Source organism: Labrus bergylta, chromosome 10 (genome assembly GCF_963930695.1).
Source record: "Labrus bergylta chromosome 10, fLabBer1.1, whole genome shotgun sequence".
Taxonomy (NCBI): Eukaryota; Metazoa; Chordata; class Actinopteri; order Labriformes; family Labridae; genus Labrus; species Labrus bergylta.
Genome location: NC_089204.1, coordinates 9414969 through 9431224, shown reverse-complemented (window position 1 = coordinate 9431224; position 16256 = coordinate 9414969). Strand labels below are relative to the sequence as shown.

Sequence of the window (16256 nt, the reverse complement as noted above, 5' to 3'; positions counted from 1 at the left end):
TCGATGCAGATGATGCTAGCGCTGTAAATCAAATAACATTGTTAACCCGTGGACAATTTCAAATACATTGTGTTCAATTTTTTACCTTTTTCTGAGTATTTTTTTTTTTTTATCTTTGTCTTTTATCTTTTTGTTGGTTAAATAGAAATTCTGTTTGACCAGCTAGGAAATAAAAGTGGCTGGGAACAACCCTGATATTGTATTACATTACAAAACAAATCTCGGATGAAGAACAAGACAGATGAATATGTTCTAATGCCTCTTTCAAAGCCTAACATTAGGACTGCACATATTTAGTCATCACTACCCTTAGTGGAAATGACTTGACTGATACATTGTCATGGGGAGTTTCTCATATTAGACAATATGCATTTACTTCTCCAAATGACCCACCATATTTTAGGAGAAGAATAGTATGAAATGAATGAGTGGTCAGCAAAGTATGTAGCAAGTATGCCTTTGATCAGTGTCTGTTCAAGAAACAGACTGAAATGGTGTCAAATCCTTAGCCTACATTTGAATGTTCTTTCATGAGAAGAATGGCAAACGCCTACGCCAGTTTCTATTTTTTCTACTGACAAGCTAGCTGCTTAAGCCTAATTAGAATGTGGATTATAGAACTGTTACAGAAATAACATTGATTTTATAGAAATTACTTTCATAATGACAGATGAGACATTTGTTTATCTTGACTAGATTATTACCATTAATTAAATCTTCACAAAGAAGTATGGTGCCTTGCTCCATGTCTTTTCATAGCACTAAATGACAGAATGCACCACTAAAACAAAGACAAGCCATTTCGTGGGCTAATAGCTTTTGTCACATTTGACATGACAGAGACAAAGGCCTTTTTAAAGAAAAGACTTGGTCTGATGAGAAATCTTTTTTTATTTGTTTATTTTCCTGCTTTGTCTCGGAGTGGCTTTTCAATAGCGGCCCATCTTAGAGCTCTGTCAAGTCAATAAGGTGGTGACAAACCATCTCAACATCGTGATCTTATAGACTGTTTGATGAGAACAGGCAATACTGAAAAAAATGTTACTTCCTACGTTGCACATAGAGTCTATAAGTTGAGACATGGGAATCTTGGGGGCCAATTTAATATCTGTCTCTTCCTAATTTTGTGCTTATGACTCTGTGTGTGTGTGTGTGTCTTCTTGTCTCTAGCTCTCTCTATTGACACAGATGACAAATGCTTGAAAAGAGAATGATACATGAATGAATAAATCAAACTATAATGGATGAGCATATTTTGCACATTACAAAAGATTGCAGGTCTAAAGCACCTTCCCCATTGACTTCACTTTTCAAACCAAGAAGGGAGGTCATCTACTTAAAAACTGTCTAAGGTATTGTGTAAATTCTATGGTACTAAAGTGAATAAAACTACTCTAGTAAACTTGGGTCTTTTTAAAAGTCTCTCACGAATAGAAGAAGTATAAGCCTCTCTAATAGACAATAAATACAAAGAAAATCTCAACTTACAGGTCCACAAAAATCGAAGACAGATTGTAGCACCTGCAGAAGTGCACATCAGAAGTTTCTTTACAGTTATTTGAAGTAATAATTTTACTCGCTGCCTCGCCATTACGATTGACCACTGCTGTTTAGTAATGCATTTGATAAGAGAAAATGGAAAATCTACTCTAACAAAATAAGAACATTTCAGAGGCAGGGATAGTTAGATGTTTTTAGGACGAGGATTTTATCACATGTTGCATCCTCTATGCTTAGCTCTCAGATGGCTCGAGCTCCATTAAGTCATTTCCTTCTAGGTTGCTAAGAGGCTTTTAGTCCATGCTTGCTTCCCTGACACTTCCACAAAGGAAAAAGCATCACCTTGCCGGATTCATTGCTCAGGCCATATTCAACCGCATAATGAAAGTCACAGTAGAGGCTCTTCATCAGGCGCACAGAGCCAAAGTGCCAAACAGCCAAACACCTACCACCGTTGTTGAAACTTGATTTGCTTATTTCGACAAAACAATTAGCATGGTGAAAGAATTAAAGATAAGGCTGTCACTTAAACACAACTAACCGCAGTGGTCACAACGGTAGATAAGGTTGATTAAATGTGCCTTTGCCTGATGGATAACAAAGGAACCTTAATTAGCACCTTTTATTTACAAGATACTAGGGGTGTGACGAGATCTCGTACCATGGGATCTTGTAAATCGTCACAATAGTTCTCATTGAGGTGAAAATTGTCTTGCATTATCAGAACATGGCCGCAAAGCAGCAGCCATCATGACAGAGACAGTTGAAATGTGAAGTTGCCAGAAAGAGATGCTCCCTCCACCTATTAAGTCTTTTTGTGGCAACAGAACACGTCAACTGTTTGAATCCGCTGTTCAAATAGGAAGACAATTCGGTCTATTACAATATTATTTTACTTAAGTCTTTCACTGACTTTTACACAGATGGCTTGTACAGCGCTGATATTTCAGTGTGTATGGTTACTTTGATTGAAACACTGACTCCTCTCTTCTCCGTTTAATACACAGGTATCAGTTAGTGGGTGCGTATATCATCAATCAGAAACTTAACAGCAGTTACATTACAGCCTGTTGTACACTGCAGCTTAGCGAAGAAAAACTGTTACAGAGCCCGGTGTTACAGAACACTCCCTGGTTGATTTGTCTGACTCACACGCATGTGCAGCCAACGCAGACGCACACACAGGTCCACTAGATTAACGCTGTGTGTGTGTGTGTGATGTGTTCAAAACTGTGAAAGGAGAAAAAAAGATCACAAAAAAGATTTCTGTAGATTACAGCAAAGTTGGTTTTGAAAGAAATATTTCTATGAAGTGTTTGATTTCCCTGATGTGGGATAACAAATACTGTTACTGAAATGATGCAGCCTGTAGTCCTGAGTTTTTTTTAAGCACTTTCTAAATTATGTTTTAATATTATAGTAATTGTAGCAATGAGTGAAGAAAACTGAGGATGTTATATTCTATTACTGAAATTTGAAGTGCTGTTAAAAATGAAAAATATGTAAGCAGTAACATTAATTACAAGATGATCACTATGGTTAAACTTTTTCATAATGAATCTGTAGTGTTTTACATTGTGTGAATTAAAAACAATTGTACTTATGTTGTCATTAAAGTTTTCTTAAAAATAGAGCAAAATTCCCTCATCTTGTTTCTTGTGAACCCAATATCACGTAGCGTCTTGTGATTCCAGTGTCTCTTCACGCGCCTATGAGTGTGAAAACATGTTAAACTGTAATCTGTAGCAATAAAAAAAAATCAATAAATCCAACAGTGTGGCTATGTCGCAAAAAAACAACAACACATTTGCAAGGTTTATTTTAGCAACCCCAATTTTAAAATGTATTTGACACACCTTATATAATGTAACAACATTAACACATTTCCTATATTCAAATGGAATATCTGTTGGCCTGGATTTGGAGATTATGTCTGATTGAATTGTAACACAAAGGTTTTGGAGTGTTTGGCTGACCAAATACATTTGCATTATTATTACATTTTAAATTGTAGTTTTTTGGTCAATTTATTGTCCCAAACATATTCTAATATTGAGAACAGTTAAGGATGATATTAATATTATATTAATATTATTGTCTTACAACCAACCCTAAGACTTTCCCCAGAAACAAAACTTTTGATAAATCCATGATCTTACTGCCAGTATTGATATGATGTTTGTATGACATACCTAAGAGACTTTTCAATTTAAATCATATCACATTTCATGTTAATGATTATGTTCTTTCAGATTATGTATTTAAAGCAACTCAAGTATTTAAAAAAAACGACCTACAGCTGTACTAGACAAACCATCTGCATCCATCACTGCACCACTCATGTGATCGAGTCACATGAGAGATCATCCCATCTGTCACTGCTCTGTGCTTTGACGTGCTAAAGCTAACACAATGTCGAATAAAACACATCGTTCTAGTACTACACGGTAGCCTATCGGTATTAACTACACTACACTCACTATTTAGACTGTAAAAACGCACCTGAGATGTATTAATCGTCACAAAAGAATACGTAAAAATCAAATTTTCACGATGCGTCATTCATTCGAACATCCGGGTCAGCTGACCGTCTGCAGCTAATCCACTACTCTCGTGACATTCAGCAGTTTCAAACATCAAAACAGAGACACTTAAATCATGTCATAAAATGCAATTAACGTGCTTAAAGTGTTGTAGACGTATGCCATGCTTTAAGCGTTACATACATATAAACAGTTAGCTGATGACATGTTAGCGACGACATACAGACAGGACGAGCCTCCGTTAGCTACAACTAGCATGGTAGCTCGGCTAGTTAGCTTCGCGACATAAATACACAACAGGGAATTATTTAATGTGCACAGAGGCATGCAAAGGACAACAAACACCTATTAAACGTGATATCCATTCAGTGTGTCATTGCCCGTGTAAAAACAGCAAGGTCGTTTAGAATCGTGACTTCCATTTTTTTCGCCTCACTTAGCTCTTTGGCTAGTTAGCTTCAGGGTGCTGCTGTAACACTACAGGGTGTTATACTGGGATAATACACGTATTCTCCAACCTGTGGGCTGAAAACTCATTCTCAGCAAAAACATGTCGAATGCATTGACAAGCCAAATGTTGAATTGATTGGATGAAATCTAAAACAAGAAGCTAGAAATCACTGACAGTACCTGCAACCAAATGTGGTTTTACATCCCCTGATCAAGGACGGAAAACTTACAATATAAAAGCCCCAATGTCCTTAGTAAAGGCAACACGTTTAACTATAGAAGCCTGGTATGTTGTCAATACATTTTATTAGGAAGAAATAGGTATGATTCATATGCTTGCACCCCGTCACTACACTACAGCTGACTACACTAGCTGCTAAAGATACATACTCAGCCTGGGTTGAGAGATGTAATTTCTGGTCACAGCCTGGGTGTGTGTCCTTGCAGCTGCAGCCATTCCATTGACATCCATCGCCCTGTTTGCCACCAATGTTGCCATGGTCGGATTGAGACAGCAAACCTGAGAAAGCTAACGTTGAAAGGTGTGCTGTGCTAACTAGAGGAACAGAAGTGTCAGCAGAGAGCTGGTCATATGACACTGAGGAACCGGATGTTTGAAGAAGAGGGGATGGAGCCCATTGGGTGCGCGCATTTTGTGCACGCTCACAAGAGGTGAGTTGGTCATTTCGTCTTTCTTTTTTAATATGGAAAGTTTGCCCAATGATACTGTTTGTAAGCAGACAAAAAGATGAGTTCACAACAAACAAAGAGTAAAGAAGTACCTGCATACTGGTAGCTAAACCTTAAATGAAAAGAAATAGGCCAGTTATGACATCTTACTTTATATTTCTTATTTTCTACAAACAGTTGCTTTGTGACTCATTTGCAATGCAGTGACACAGTTCATGCCTTTTAAATTAATTATTTAATATTTAGTTGTTTTTTTTGCATTTTTTAAAAATCCTCTACAAGTGCTTTCACACTTGCACAAAACACCTGAAATATTTCTTGAATCTTCATCTTAAAATCATCGTTCAATATGAGTTACTGAATTCAACATTAAAAGGCTACTTCACCCATTTGCATTAAGCTTTGTATCATTAGAAACCTGGGAGTATTTTTGATTGGTCGTGCATCCCGTCCTCATTTTCCCCTGAGATGGGAAATCTTTGTATTTTTAAGTCTGAAAAGGAGCTTCCAGTGACGCAAAATCGTCATTTTGCGTCACTGGAAGCTGTTGTTGTTAACGGGGTGAAACTACAACGCTAGTTCCTCATATTTCAACCACTGAAGCTACAGACCAATCACAGATCAAGGCCTGCCTGTCGGCCGCGATGAGGACAAGGAGCCGGGGCCGGCTCGAGCTGGGGCAGACTAGTAGTGTCAGCGCTCTCACTGTTTGTCTATGGACACAGACATAGAGTCTGTTTTCTGCCAGGAATTTCCAAGATCAATTCTAGAAGAAATCTCAGAATCAGTTGAGAAATTGGTCTTATGTGTTGAAGTAAATATGTCTGTAAATGTTTTTATTACTATAATTCTACTGCTATATTGTATATTTTGGAGAAACGATAACGATCGAATTTCCTTCTGGGATTAATAAAGTATTTCAGATTCTTAACTAGAGGACCTTAGTGGGAGTGGCCTGCGGTGCTGTGCATTCTGGGATTTGGTGTCTTTCAGTCACATGAGCCAAAAATACACTTTCTGCCTTTTCTCGGCCAAGAAGGCACCAACTTCAAAATGTATTTCACATTTCTACTACATATATGACAATACAGATTCATGTTTCAATGGGTGAAGTATCTCTTTAAGATGCGACTATAGTGGTCTTCATTGCCCTGGATCGGTAATAATGTGATACAAACTGGTTGGCCCAATTCTAAAGTTATGATTCGGCATACCAACGTTTTTGCTGCATGCTTGTTTTCAATCAATCAATAAATCATTTAATCAACAGCCGTTTGCACATATGCACTCCTGAAGCACCAGAAGTTACTTATACATCCCATTCAAAGAAGCCAATTTTTACAGCAGAAATATGCTTACAGTCTGGTTTAAAAAACTAAATTGGTCTCATTAGCTCATGTCTCTATCTGCATGCCTGTACAGAGGGGTGGATTTATTGATTACTCGTCAGTTCTGATTTTACAAAGGATAGGTGTTATTCACAATAAGGCGCATAGCTGACCTGATTGACAGATGGGTGTGATGTTTGTCAGGAGGCTTAAAACCAGCCTCTGCTCCAGCTCTCAGTTTGTCGTTAGATGGGCTGAAAGTTAGGTTGAGACATTTCCAGCATGGCGACAGCCATCGATGGGACTCCAAAGCTCCCTGTAGAAACAGATGGGTGAACTCACTCTCCACCATTAATATTTACAGACTATGAACAAGAAGAACTAGTGTCTTAAATTTCTGTTTATTTAATTAATATTATTATGGGCTGTCAAACGATTACAATTTTAAAATCAAGATTAATCACAACATTTTCAATGTTTAATTGCATGTGATTAATTGCATTTTTAATCACTTTTGAAACAGTTTTTGTTAAGATTTTATTTAGATTTTTTTGTACTCTCCACTGTAATTTTCTTGTTTGAATATAAACCTGCATTTATTTTGAAAATAAAACAAGGAACTTCTAGTAGATCAAAGGTTATGACCTTAACTTCACTATGGAAAAAGGAACCCATTCCGGATCAAAAATTGATTAAAAAAACTAAAAGGAATAGTAACAAAGTGAAATGTTTGATGGTGTAAGTTTGATATTAATTTTGACTCACCATTTGAGCTGCCCAGGCGATTTTTTTTAAAGTCAAACGAGCCATTCAAAGGTGCAGCAGGGTCGTTCCATCACTGTGATAGGAAGATGCATGCAGGAACCCTAGTCTTGTTTTACAAGTTATAAACACAAGGACATGTTATTTTGAAATTACACTTTGTTTTTCTTTTTTTTGATCCATTAAGTTAAAAATTATTCTGGATTCAATTATCATTTTGCACCAGATCAGATCTGATTGGATCAAAATCAAGTGGTGTTGAATGCCTCTATATTTTATAGAATCCTCCTATTTTATCCTAGCCTGTGTATCAAGATTTGGATTGGATTGTCTTGTAAAGTAGATGCGTAGCTTATTTGTAGTGTCTTTAAAGACCCTGTATACTAGAACCGATTAATCGGCCAGCCAATAATATCGGCCAATATTAGCATATCCACTGACTATCGTATCAGCTAATTATATTGCAGATATGCACCGATATTACTTGATTCGTTTACCAGTCAAATAGCTTTTCAATTGCGTTTCATTGTATTACACTTGCAGTTCTTTTGCACTTGCAGAGTGTACTATATGGATTACAACAAGCATTATCACAAGCATTATCACTCTCAGTCAAGCGTGATTGATGCGCATCCGTGCGCAGTTCCTTTTCAGTTGAGTGACCGTTTTTTCTTCATCATATAATTTTTCCACAAGTGTTTGATAACTGCATTTGAGGATCAACATAATAAATGTGTATATCCATATCTATCTCTACAGATCAAACATAGATCCAAGAAAGATATCAGCCGATATATCGGTATCAGAATTTTTTTTCCTCCCCAATATCGATATCGGTGTTGGCCCTAAAAACCCCATATAGGTCTGGGCCTACTGTGTACCAATGCCCACCCCCTTCCCAGAGACCTATGCCCTAGCTTTAGTGTGAAAGTGAAAAAGTAACGACTAAGCAATCAGCATTATCTCAAAACAAAACATCCAGTCAATTCAGAGATTTAAACTTCATTTGGAAAAATAGGATAATTATATATTTTCCTTACTGTAATGCTGAGTGATTTGTTGTGTGTGTGTGTGTGTGTGTGTGTGTGTGTGTGTGTGTGTGTGTGTGTGTGTGTGTGTGTGTGTGTGTGTGTGTGTGTGTGTGTGCGCGCGCGCGCGCGCGTGTGTGCGTGCGCGTGTGTGTGCGTGCGCGCGTGTGCGTGTCTGTCTTTCCCTTACACACTCACTCTGGGCATACTCATCAACACAATGTCCTGGTGAGGGAACAGTTGAGTGGCAGGTAGAATGACATGATTGCACACATTTTCCCCTTAAAAACTCTTAGTTTCCTGTTTTCTCTTGTTTTTGAGGCTCTGATCCAGTCTCATTTGACGCAGCGTGTTCTGCACAAAGCGACTGTTTGAAGATGATTTTGAACCATGCCCCCTGCACAACCAACACACTGGCAGCCACACATTACGTACAGGCACGCACAGCTCTCTGATGGTGGAAAAGTACTACAGATTGAAGTGGTAAGCACTGCCATAGTGAGGCTGACGGCAGACCCTAGAGAGCTCATCAAAACGTTTCAGGCCGCATGCAAAAAATAGCAAATTAATGCAAGTGAAGGGCTTCTGCCTACAGGAGCAGTGCCCTCATTTTAGAAATACCAGTTTTCCCCTTAGTCTTTTATGATGAGTTCAAAGGGATATGATTTTCCTCTAACTCCTCCGATCTAGCCATGTGGGCAAATCATCTGGTATCATAATATTAATGTAATTATTTTGTATGTCTGCTGCTGCTGTTGTGAAAGGGCTCCCGCTGATGTTTTCAACCCGTATGTTGAATGTATCTTGCCCTTTGCTGTAGGAACTAGATTGGATGGTGAAAAATCTGCAAGCTGCAACCTTTCATTTGTTCTAGCTGATACATCTTGTCAAATTTGCAAACCAGTCTGGTCCTGGTCAGTGGGTTCAATACAATGACTGTACAGGGGAGTTTCATTTAGCAACACTCAAATTGGTTGTATCTGATGCTGAAAGCTCTGAAACCACAATCACATCTTAAAATTATTCACAAATGGTTAATTTTGATTTATAAATCATGTCAAGTTGTGTACTTTGTTCGTGGTTGTGTCCAAAGGAATGTAGTCGTCAACTGAAAGTGTTGGAGTAACTTGTCTTTGTGATTGGGGCCGGCTACCCAGGGCCTACACTCACACTGGGTGATCTTTTTCAGTGAGCTTTAATTACTCCATGCTCTTACAACTCCTGAGTTATCTCGTCAATAAAATTGGCAGTGATTGTCCCGTAGGACTCCAGAGCCGGGGTAGTCCCCCATTGCCGGTCAGTACAACTCTATGTACTAGCTAGAGTACATCTTCCACCTTTCCTTTCATTGCAGCATAAAGAGCTGGGACAGCTTTTCATCACAGGTTTCTTTGGATTTGAAAGCTGCAAGTGTGTCTCTTATTTTCATCGCTATCCAACTTTAGTCTACAGGACTTTATAGTGAAGTTGGCCGATTCTGCTCTCTCTGGGTTTTGCTGCGTCTTGATAAGAATCGTCCTATCACTTGTTGTGATAATGGAGACGCAAGTGAAACTTTTTTAAAGCAGGAGTGTTGTTGTGTTGTAAGGAGCCCGTGCTTGCAGGTCAATATGTGGGCACGGTTTCCTTAACTGTGCGTATGGATTTGCACTGAAAATTTGCGCTCAATGAGGTCCGGAGGGTGGTCGTAATTTCTGTCCAAATTTCTATCTCTCTGGCGTGTGCTTTCAGTGCGCTAAACTATTGCAGGATATCCACATGTTTATAAAAGTATTCAAATGGATGCATTCATCATTGTGTGAACATGTCTGATGAACACAAAAGGAGATTTGAAAAAGGCACAAAAAGGACAAAAAGACTAGATCACAACCATAAAGTTGACAGTTTGCATAAAAATTTATCGGAATGCAAGAAAATACTTTTCTGGTACTTAAAATGCCCCTACCACCTTAACTGGCAGAGGAAACGCTGCTGCTGTCTCCTTCTTCTAATCTTGTCACTGACAACTTCTGCTCAGGTTACCCTCTTTCATGTTATAGGTGCCATCAAAACGAACCATGAAGTCCTGAGGAAGGTCAAATCTAAAGGGAAATCTGTTCAGAGCACAGAATTTTCCAAATTAAAATACTGATATTTCGGCCCAGCCTATTGATAGTTAAAATACACAGGTCAGGACAAAAATATATTAGTGAATCGATATTCTGTCCCACCTCAATCACTACATATTTTATTAGAATCAATCACAGAACTGACCAGCTTATTTTTGATGATGATATATACTACTGAGAACAATGGGTGTAGACTGTGGTTATCGATAAAGAACTTGCCTCCAAGACTTCCTATCCCACGAGTTTCTAGTGTTTACAGTCCGACTATAAACTTAAGTGATGAGAGTACACATATTACGTGTAAAACGTCTAAGAGCAGGTTGTAAGCTAAATGCACATGAAGAAATCTATTTAAAGACATCAATTAAACTAAAACAACCTCAGATGACCGTCAATGAGTTCCACTCCCAAAGTTGCATTACAGAGGATTGTGTTTTGGGCTCCACACTGACTGGATCCTGTTTTTCAGGCCTGTGTGTGTGAGAAGCCTTGCTCAAGGGCACCTTGGCACCCTGGCACCTCTCCAGCTACCAGACCAGCTTCCATATTATAGTCTGTATCGGGACTTGTACCAGCGACCCTCTGGTTCCCAACCCAAGTCCCTACGGACTCAGCTACTACCGCCCCTAAAATTATGAACATTATTAACGTTAGTCAAGTAAATTCCTTAAATTCCAGTCCTCGTTTCATTCTGGTCAGATTTAGAGCATCCCCCTGCAACTTCCAAAAGGCTTAAGAGCATAAGAAGTAAACGATTCAGAGTTTTCCAATGAAAACAGTGAACAGTGAAACAGAATTATGCACATGCAAACTACCAATGCTGTCTGAAAAAAATAATCTATGATTGTTTTTTCATTATGATGTGTTTCCACAATTTAGTAAAAAAAATGATTGCTACAAGTTATTATCTTGAACTTTTCTCAATGGAAAACTAAGAACTGTGATTCTAACAAATGAAGTTGAGTCAGGTTGAGACGAGTGGGGGGCTTTCCATGCAGTGGAATTAAAGCATATGGTTGCATATGTTAGCTAACTAGTGTCAACTGTGGAAGGTATGTGTAACATTTCAGGAACTTTTTGACTCTCCAGGATTCACACACAGTACTGTTATGCTTTATTATTAACCTTTTAACTTTTTTTGTTGGAAGAGGCCTGTTAAGTAACAGGTATAGTTTCTCCTGAACTTTTTCTGTAGTAGCCATGTGTGCACCCTTACTTCTGGTGTGTGTTTTCCCCTGTGGGAGTTGTATGTATTGGAAAAGTTGCTGCAGTCTAGGCCCTTTTGTTATATGTACACATAATGCTGAGACCAATGACTTCGTCTGAAATTTATTGGCCAGATTGAAACACGGCTTCCAATTCAATTTGAAATCATATTTCAAAGCATGAAGGTTGATTGTGCCACAGACTTCTTAACAGGAGTCTGATTGTAACCTGGAACTGTCTTTGTGACTTCCTGTAGAAAATGTTTTTTTCACTTCAAGTTTAAAGTTCAAGGGCTTTTTCTGAATAAGAAGAAAGGATTTCAAATGTGCTGTTTGAGGTGGGACAATGCAATAGTCCCTGCAAAGCATTTGCACATTATAACAGGATGGTGCAATGTGGTATTTTTAAAGCCTTGAAGCTGTAGGTTATGACCCCACATATAATAAGACAGGCTGCACGACTGACCTTGTGCTCAGTGATTCACAAATGTCTGGTTATGTGTGCCAGGTGCAGAAAATGTGATGGAAAATAAAGGCATTCCCCTTTCTAAAGAATGATGGAATGAGGCCCTACGATATCTTCAAGATATTACAGAAAAAAAAAAGTAATGAGTAATAAGTCATTATTAACTTTACAGGTTGACATTGTGGATAACTCTGCATTTGCAGATTTAGAGCAGACACTCAAACCTTTTCCTGTCATTTTGTTTGGACCTTTTTAATAGCTTAATTTTGAAGCTGTGTTATTGAAAAGGAGAGTAAAATTAAAAAATTCACATATTGTTGTTACGGTATGTGTACTTGTCCCAAACTCTTTGTTACAGGATAATTAGTCTATCATACCTCTTCAGTCTTGCATACCCGATGACACAAATAACAACTTGGAAACATGTTCATATTTACTCCTCTCACACTTGGAATGGAAATGCTGTGGATTGAGTTTATCCAGAAAGTTAGGCATTCCAGCAGGTTTAGCACAGATGCCATGTTAGCCTACCTCATGTAGCGTTGTCTCCTTGGAGTAGCAAACACAAAAAAATATACCAGAGCAAGAGGATTATCCTGTGGCATTTATTGCCATGATTGCCTGAATCAGGACATTGTCCGAATTAAGTTGTCACTCATATGTTGTTTTGTAGAAACAGTGAAAAATTGACAGAAAGTGCAAGTCCTTCTCTCCACGGTACTCTGGGTGCCTGTAACTGTGCCACGTTTAAACTGGCAAAGCAAAAGTAATTTTTTGTCTATCCTGCAGATTTTTGACCAGAAACTGTCAAAGAAACGGTTTTTACCTCAAATGTACCCTCACATGTGGGTTTGTGTAAGTTTGTTCTTGCCTTAAACAGTACCTAAACATTTGATGATATCCATCAGGTCATAGTACAGTGGAGTGTTAGGATTTCTATATTATTTAGCTATAATTGACATATCATTATAATATTTAATTTCAATATTGTATTATTATTTTCCTTTAAAAAGTTGTTAATACCTGCAGGCTTGAAGCTGTTTAAATCTTCTTTGAATTTTTTTGCTCTCCTTTTCGCTCTGTATTGGTCTCCATCACCCCCCGACATTAAACTCTGTCCTGCTCTAAGCTCTGGGTCCTTTCTTGTGGGACATTTTCAGTTGAATATTTTTGCTTAAAACTAGGTTGATGAGAGCTGTGAGAGTCAGCCGAAACAGTAAAGCTCAGGACTTTTACCAATGAGGACATCCGTCCAATGTCAATATGAAAATACTGCAAATGCAACTCTTTTGGTTTCAAATAGACTAGAGACAAGGCTAAATTACAATTGCTTTTCTAATTCTATTTACATGTACTAATAACCGGCTCCCACATTTAATAATATTAAAAGATATTTAAGGATGTACTTGGAGTTTGTATTAGTTTTGTGCGGCCATTGAAAGCTATGGTAAAATTGTAAAAGCCACATGAAATGTCTTGGTATTACCGTTATGTGCAAATATAATACGACAGCAAGGGCGCTGCAGTTGTAATTAAACATTGTAGTATTTCAACACATTTGGAAATTATGTTTGTTTTTTTTCCAGGGCCTTATGCTAAGTGTTTTACAGAATACACAAGTGGAACCCTTGCTATTGAGGGGTTTCCGCTCCCCTCGCTCCTTTGATTACTTAATGGGATTAATTATTCTATGAGGAAGCAGAGTGACTAAGCTGTGCAGGTTTTTTTTTTTACCGACATGGGATGCCTAGAGGGGAATCCTGCAGATTCGTAGCACTGCGGAATTGTAAGTTGCCGGATCACTGTGCTTCTGTAGCAGAGGGTAACTTCTTCACTGGGACTTGTTCGCACATTAATCCCCAGATCGACTGTATGGCACAAAAAGGACAAGGCGGCAAACTCACCAAAAAAACAAGACAGGATGTAGCCTTTCTTTCACCTTCTAAGACCTGAGCTTAAAGTGCGGACCATGTGATGGGAGAAAATGTGTTGGTGGTCTGCAGCTATGACAGCCCTGCACGTCCATACACACTCTCCCCCCAAAACCCCTCACTTACAAAAACCTCCCTGACCTTTCTTCTAATTGGACTTAGGGTAAAGGGAGAGAATGGGTGGGGGTGGCTGTGGGGGATAGAGAGGGGGCAGGAGCCGTAAATGTGACCTTTTTTTTTTTTTTCTCTGCGGAGATTCCCAAGACACAGTGGGAAGGTTTGGTTTCTTTGGATCTGTCAACAAAAAAGCCTCAGTTTTTCTCTGTCACTGGACACTTCCTGCCTTAAGACTGATTACTAAAAAAAAGATGCAAAACTAAACCTAGAACAAACCCCAAGATTATCAGAATATCACAAAACAGCTTCATTTTAGGGTATTGTCTTTCAAACTATTCAGTACTGCCTACCAGAATATTTCTTTTCTTAAGGATTTTATGGCAGCAGTTTGCCACAGGCTCCTCCTACACCTCTGCATCCATTCTCAGCAACAGCAATGTTGTAATGTAGATGGTCAAAAAAGAGCTAATTCTGCATTTTGGCCCACTTTGGATACTATTGGGTAGTTATATCTTTAACGATACATCATGTTTTATTAGCTGATCAAATGTTTTATGTATAAAATTTTAATTTGCAAAATGAAGTATAGTTTTCACATAATTGTAATGAATTAAAAGCACAATATTTGCCTCTGAAATTGGAGTGAAGTACGGTAAATTGAATGTGAAGTAGCTCAAAATTATGCTTGACTATAGCACTTCCAACACAGGCGACAGCAGATACACACTGCCATTCACTATGGTACGCTATTACACCAACGCTTCTGCTCCATAGCCTCAACTACTGATGAGGACTACAGTCTCTCTTATCTTTTATCACTCAATGATTAAATGACTTTATATTCTGGGTTTTAGTGAGTTGTTCTCAGATAAAATGTCTCTCAAGAGTGTCTTTTTTTATGGCCCATAGGAGGCCTAACAAGGGAGGCTGTCCTGCTGTAATCCTCGGCCACAGCGCACCAGGCTAAACCGGCAACTTTCAGTTCAACAGAGACTTTTCTGGTACAACCTCTCAGCTCAGTCAAAGTAAAGTCTACAGATTAAAGGTGCAGAGTAAAAAAAACAAATGCTCTGCTCCAAGGGTGTAGGTTTGATTTGTCCCTGAAACAGAAGAATTAAAAGAAAAGTGTGTGTATGAAAGTTTAGATTTTAAATACTGACTGATGGTAGTTTAACACAAATTCTGACTCCAATGACTTCATTTTCATAAAACTTAAAACCACCATTACTAGTGATTAATAAAAAAGAAAAAAAAGTTTGAGAAAGCTGTTACTAAAAATAGCCTTTCGTCTCTCGGATAGAATTATGATCTAACTTTATGTGGGAATTTGAATTGATTTATTTATTCACCTGTAAAACATAACATAACTTCCAGGTAGTATCCACCTTCCAGTCACAAGATTTGAGTAGTCTGCCAGAGAGGTCAACGTCTGGTTGGGGGAAAGTGAACAAGACGTGGCTGCACGCATTATTGCTGTGAGCTCACATTAATAGTTTAAGGTAAACCAAATGATCAGAACAACATTTTGGTTAAACCCTAGTTTGTTATCTTGAGGGGAAAAAAATCATTAGACGGGGGATTTTGGAGAGTATATTGAATAAAACTTTGAGAAGAATCAGGGGTATAACAATGGTGAATGTCTCCTTGAACCATAACTATGTGCAGCTTTACAATTTCAGGAAAACTAGAATTGAGTCTAGAGTTGGTTAGTAGTTGAAATGATTAATCCTTTACCAGCAAACCAGCAGTGAATTATTTTCATATTTGATTACGCCTTTAGCTACATGCTGTCTGTGTTGGCATGTGCTGTTTCTGTTTTGAAAGCTCCTAAATTCAATAGATTTGTGCTTTTGAACTGTTAGAAAAAATGTTTTTACAGGTAAGTAGTTGCTGTCTAAATTATATCTATTTGAAAATGTCCATTGATCACAATATCATGCTTCTTAGCACTCCTATTGTATGATCCATTTTGAAAGCACTTATCCAAGTTTGTAATGATATCTTGCGTGTTCCCAGAAAACTCCTACTTTTTGTTCTGTATCATAGATTGAAAGGAATAACTTCAAAGTGTTTCACCAGAATGATAAGAACTTCAACCAGCTTACATATCAGACCGTGATGTATGAGG

The 16256-nt window shown here is 38.2% G+C and overlaps 1 protein-coding gene across 1 annotated transcript in view; it reads right to left on the bottom strand.

Annotated features, from left to right (window-relative positions):
- atp6v1ba (ATPase, H+ transporting, lysosomal, V1 subunit B, member a) overlaps window positions 1-5096 on the bottom strand; it is a 31713-nt gene extending 26617 nt beyond the window's left edge. The window contains exon 1 of the mRNA XM_020626652.2: window positions 4884-5096. Within this exon, the coding sequence (XP_020482308.1) occupies window positions 4884-4992 (109 nt within the window). The 5' untranslated portion in view covers window positions 4993-5096. The remainder of the gene's footprint in view (window positions 1-4883) is intronic.
- Between the last annotated feature and the right edge of the window lie 11160 nt (window positions 5097-16256).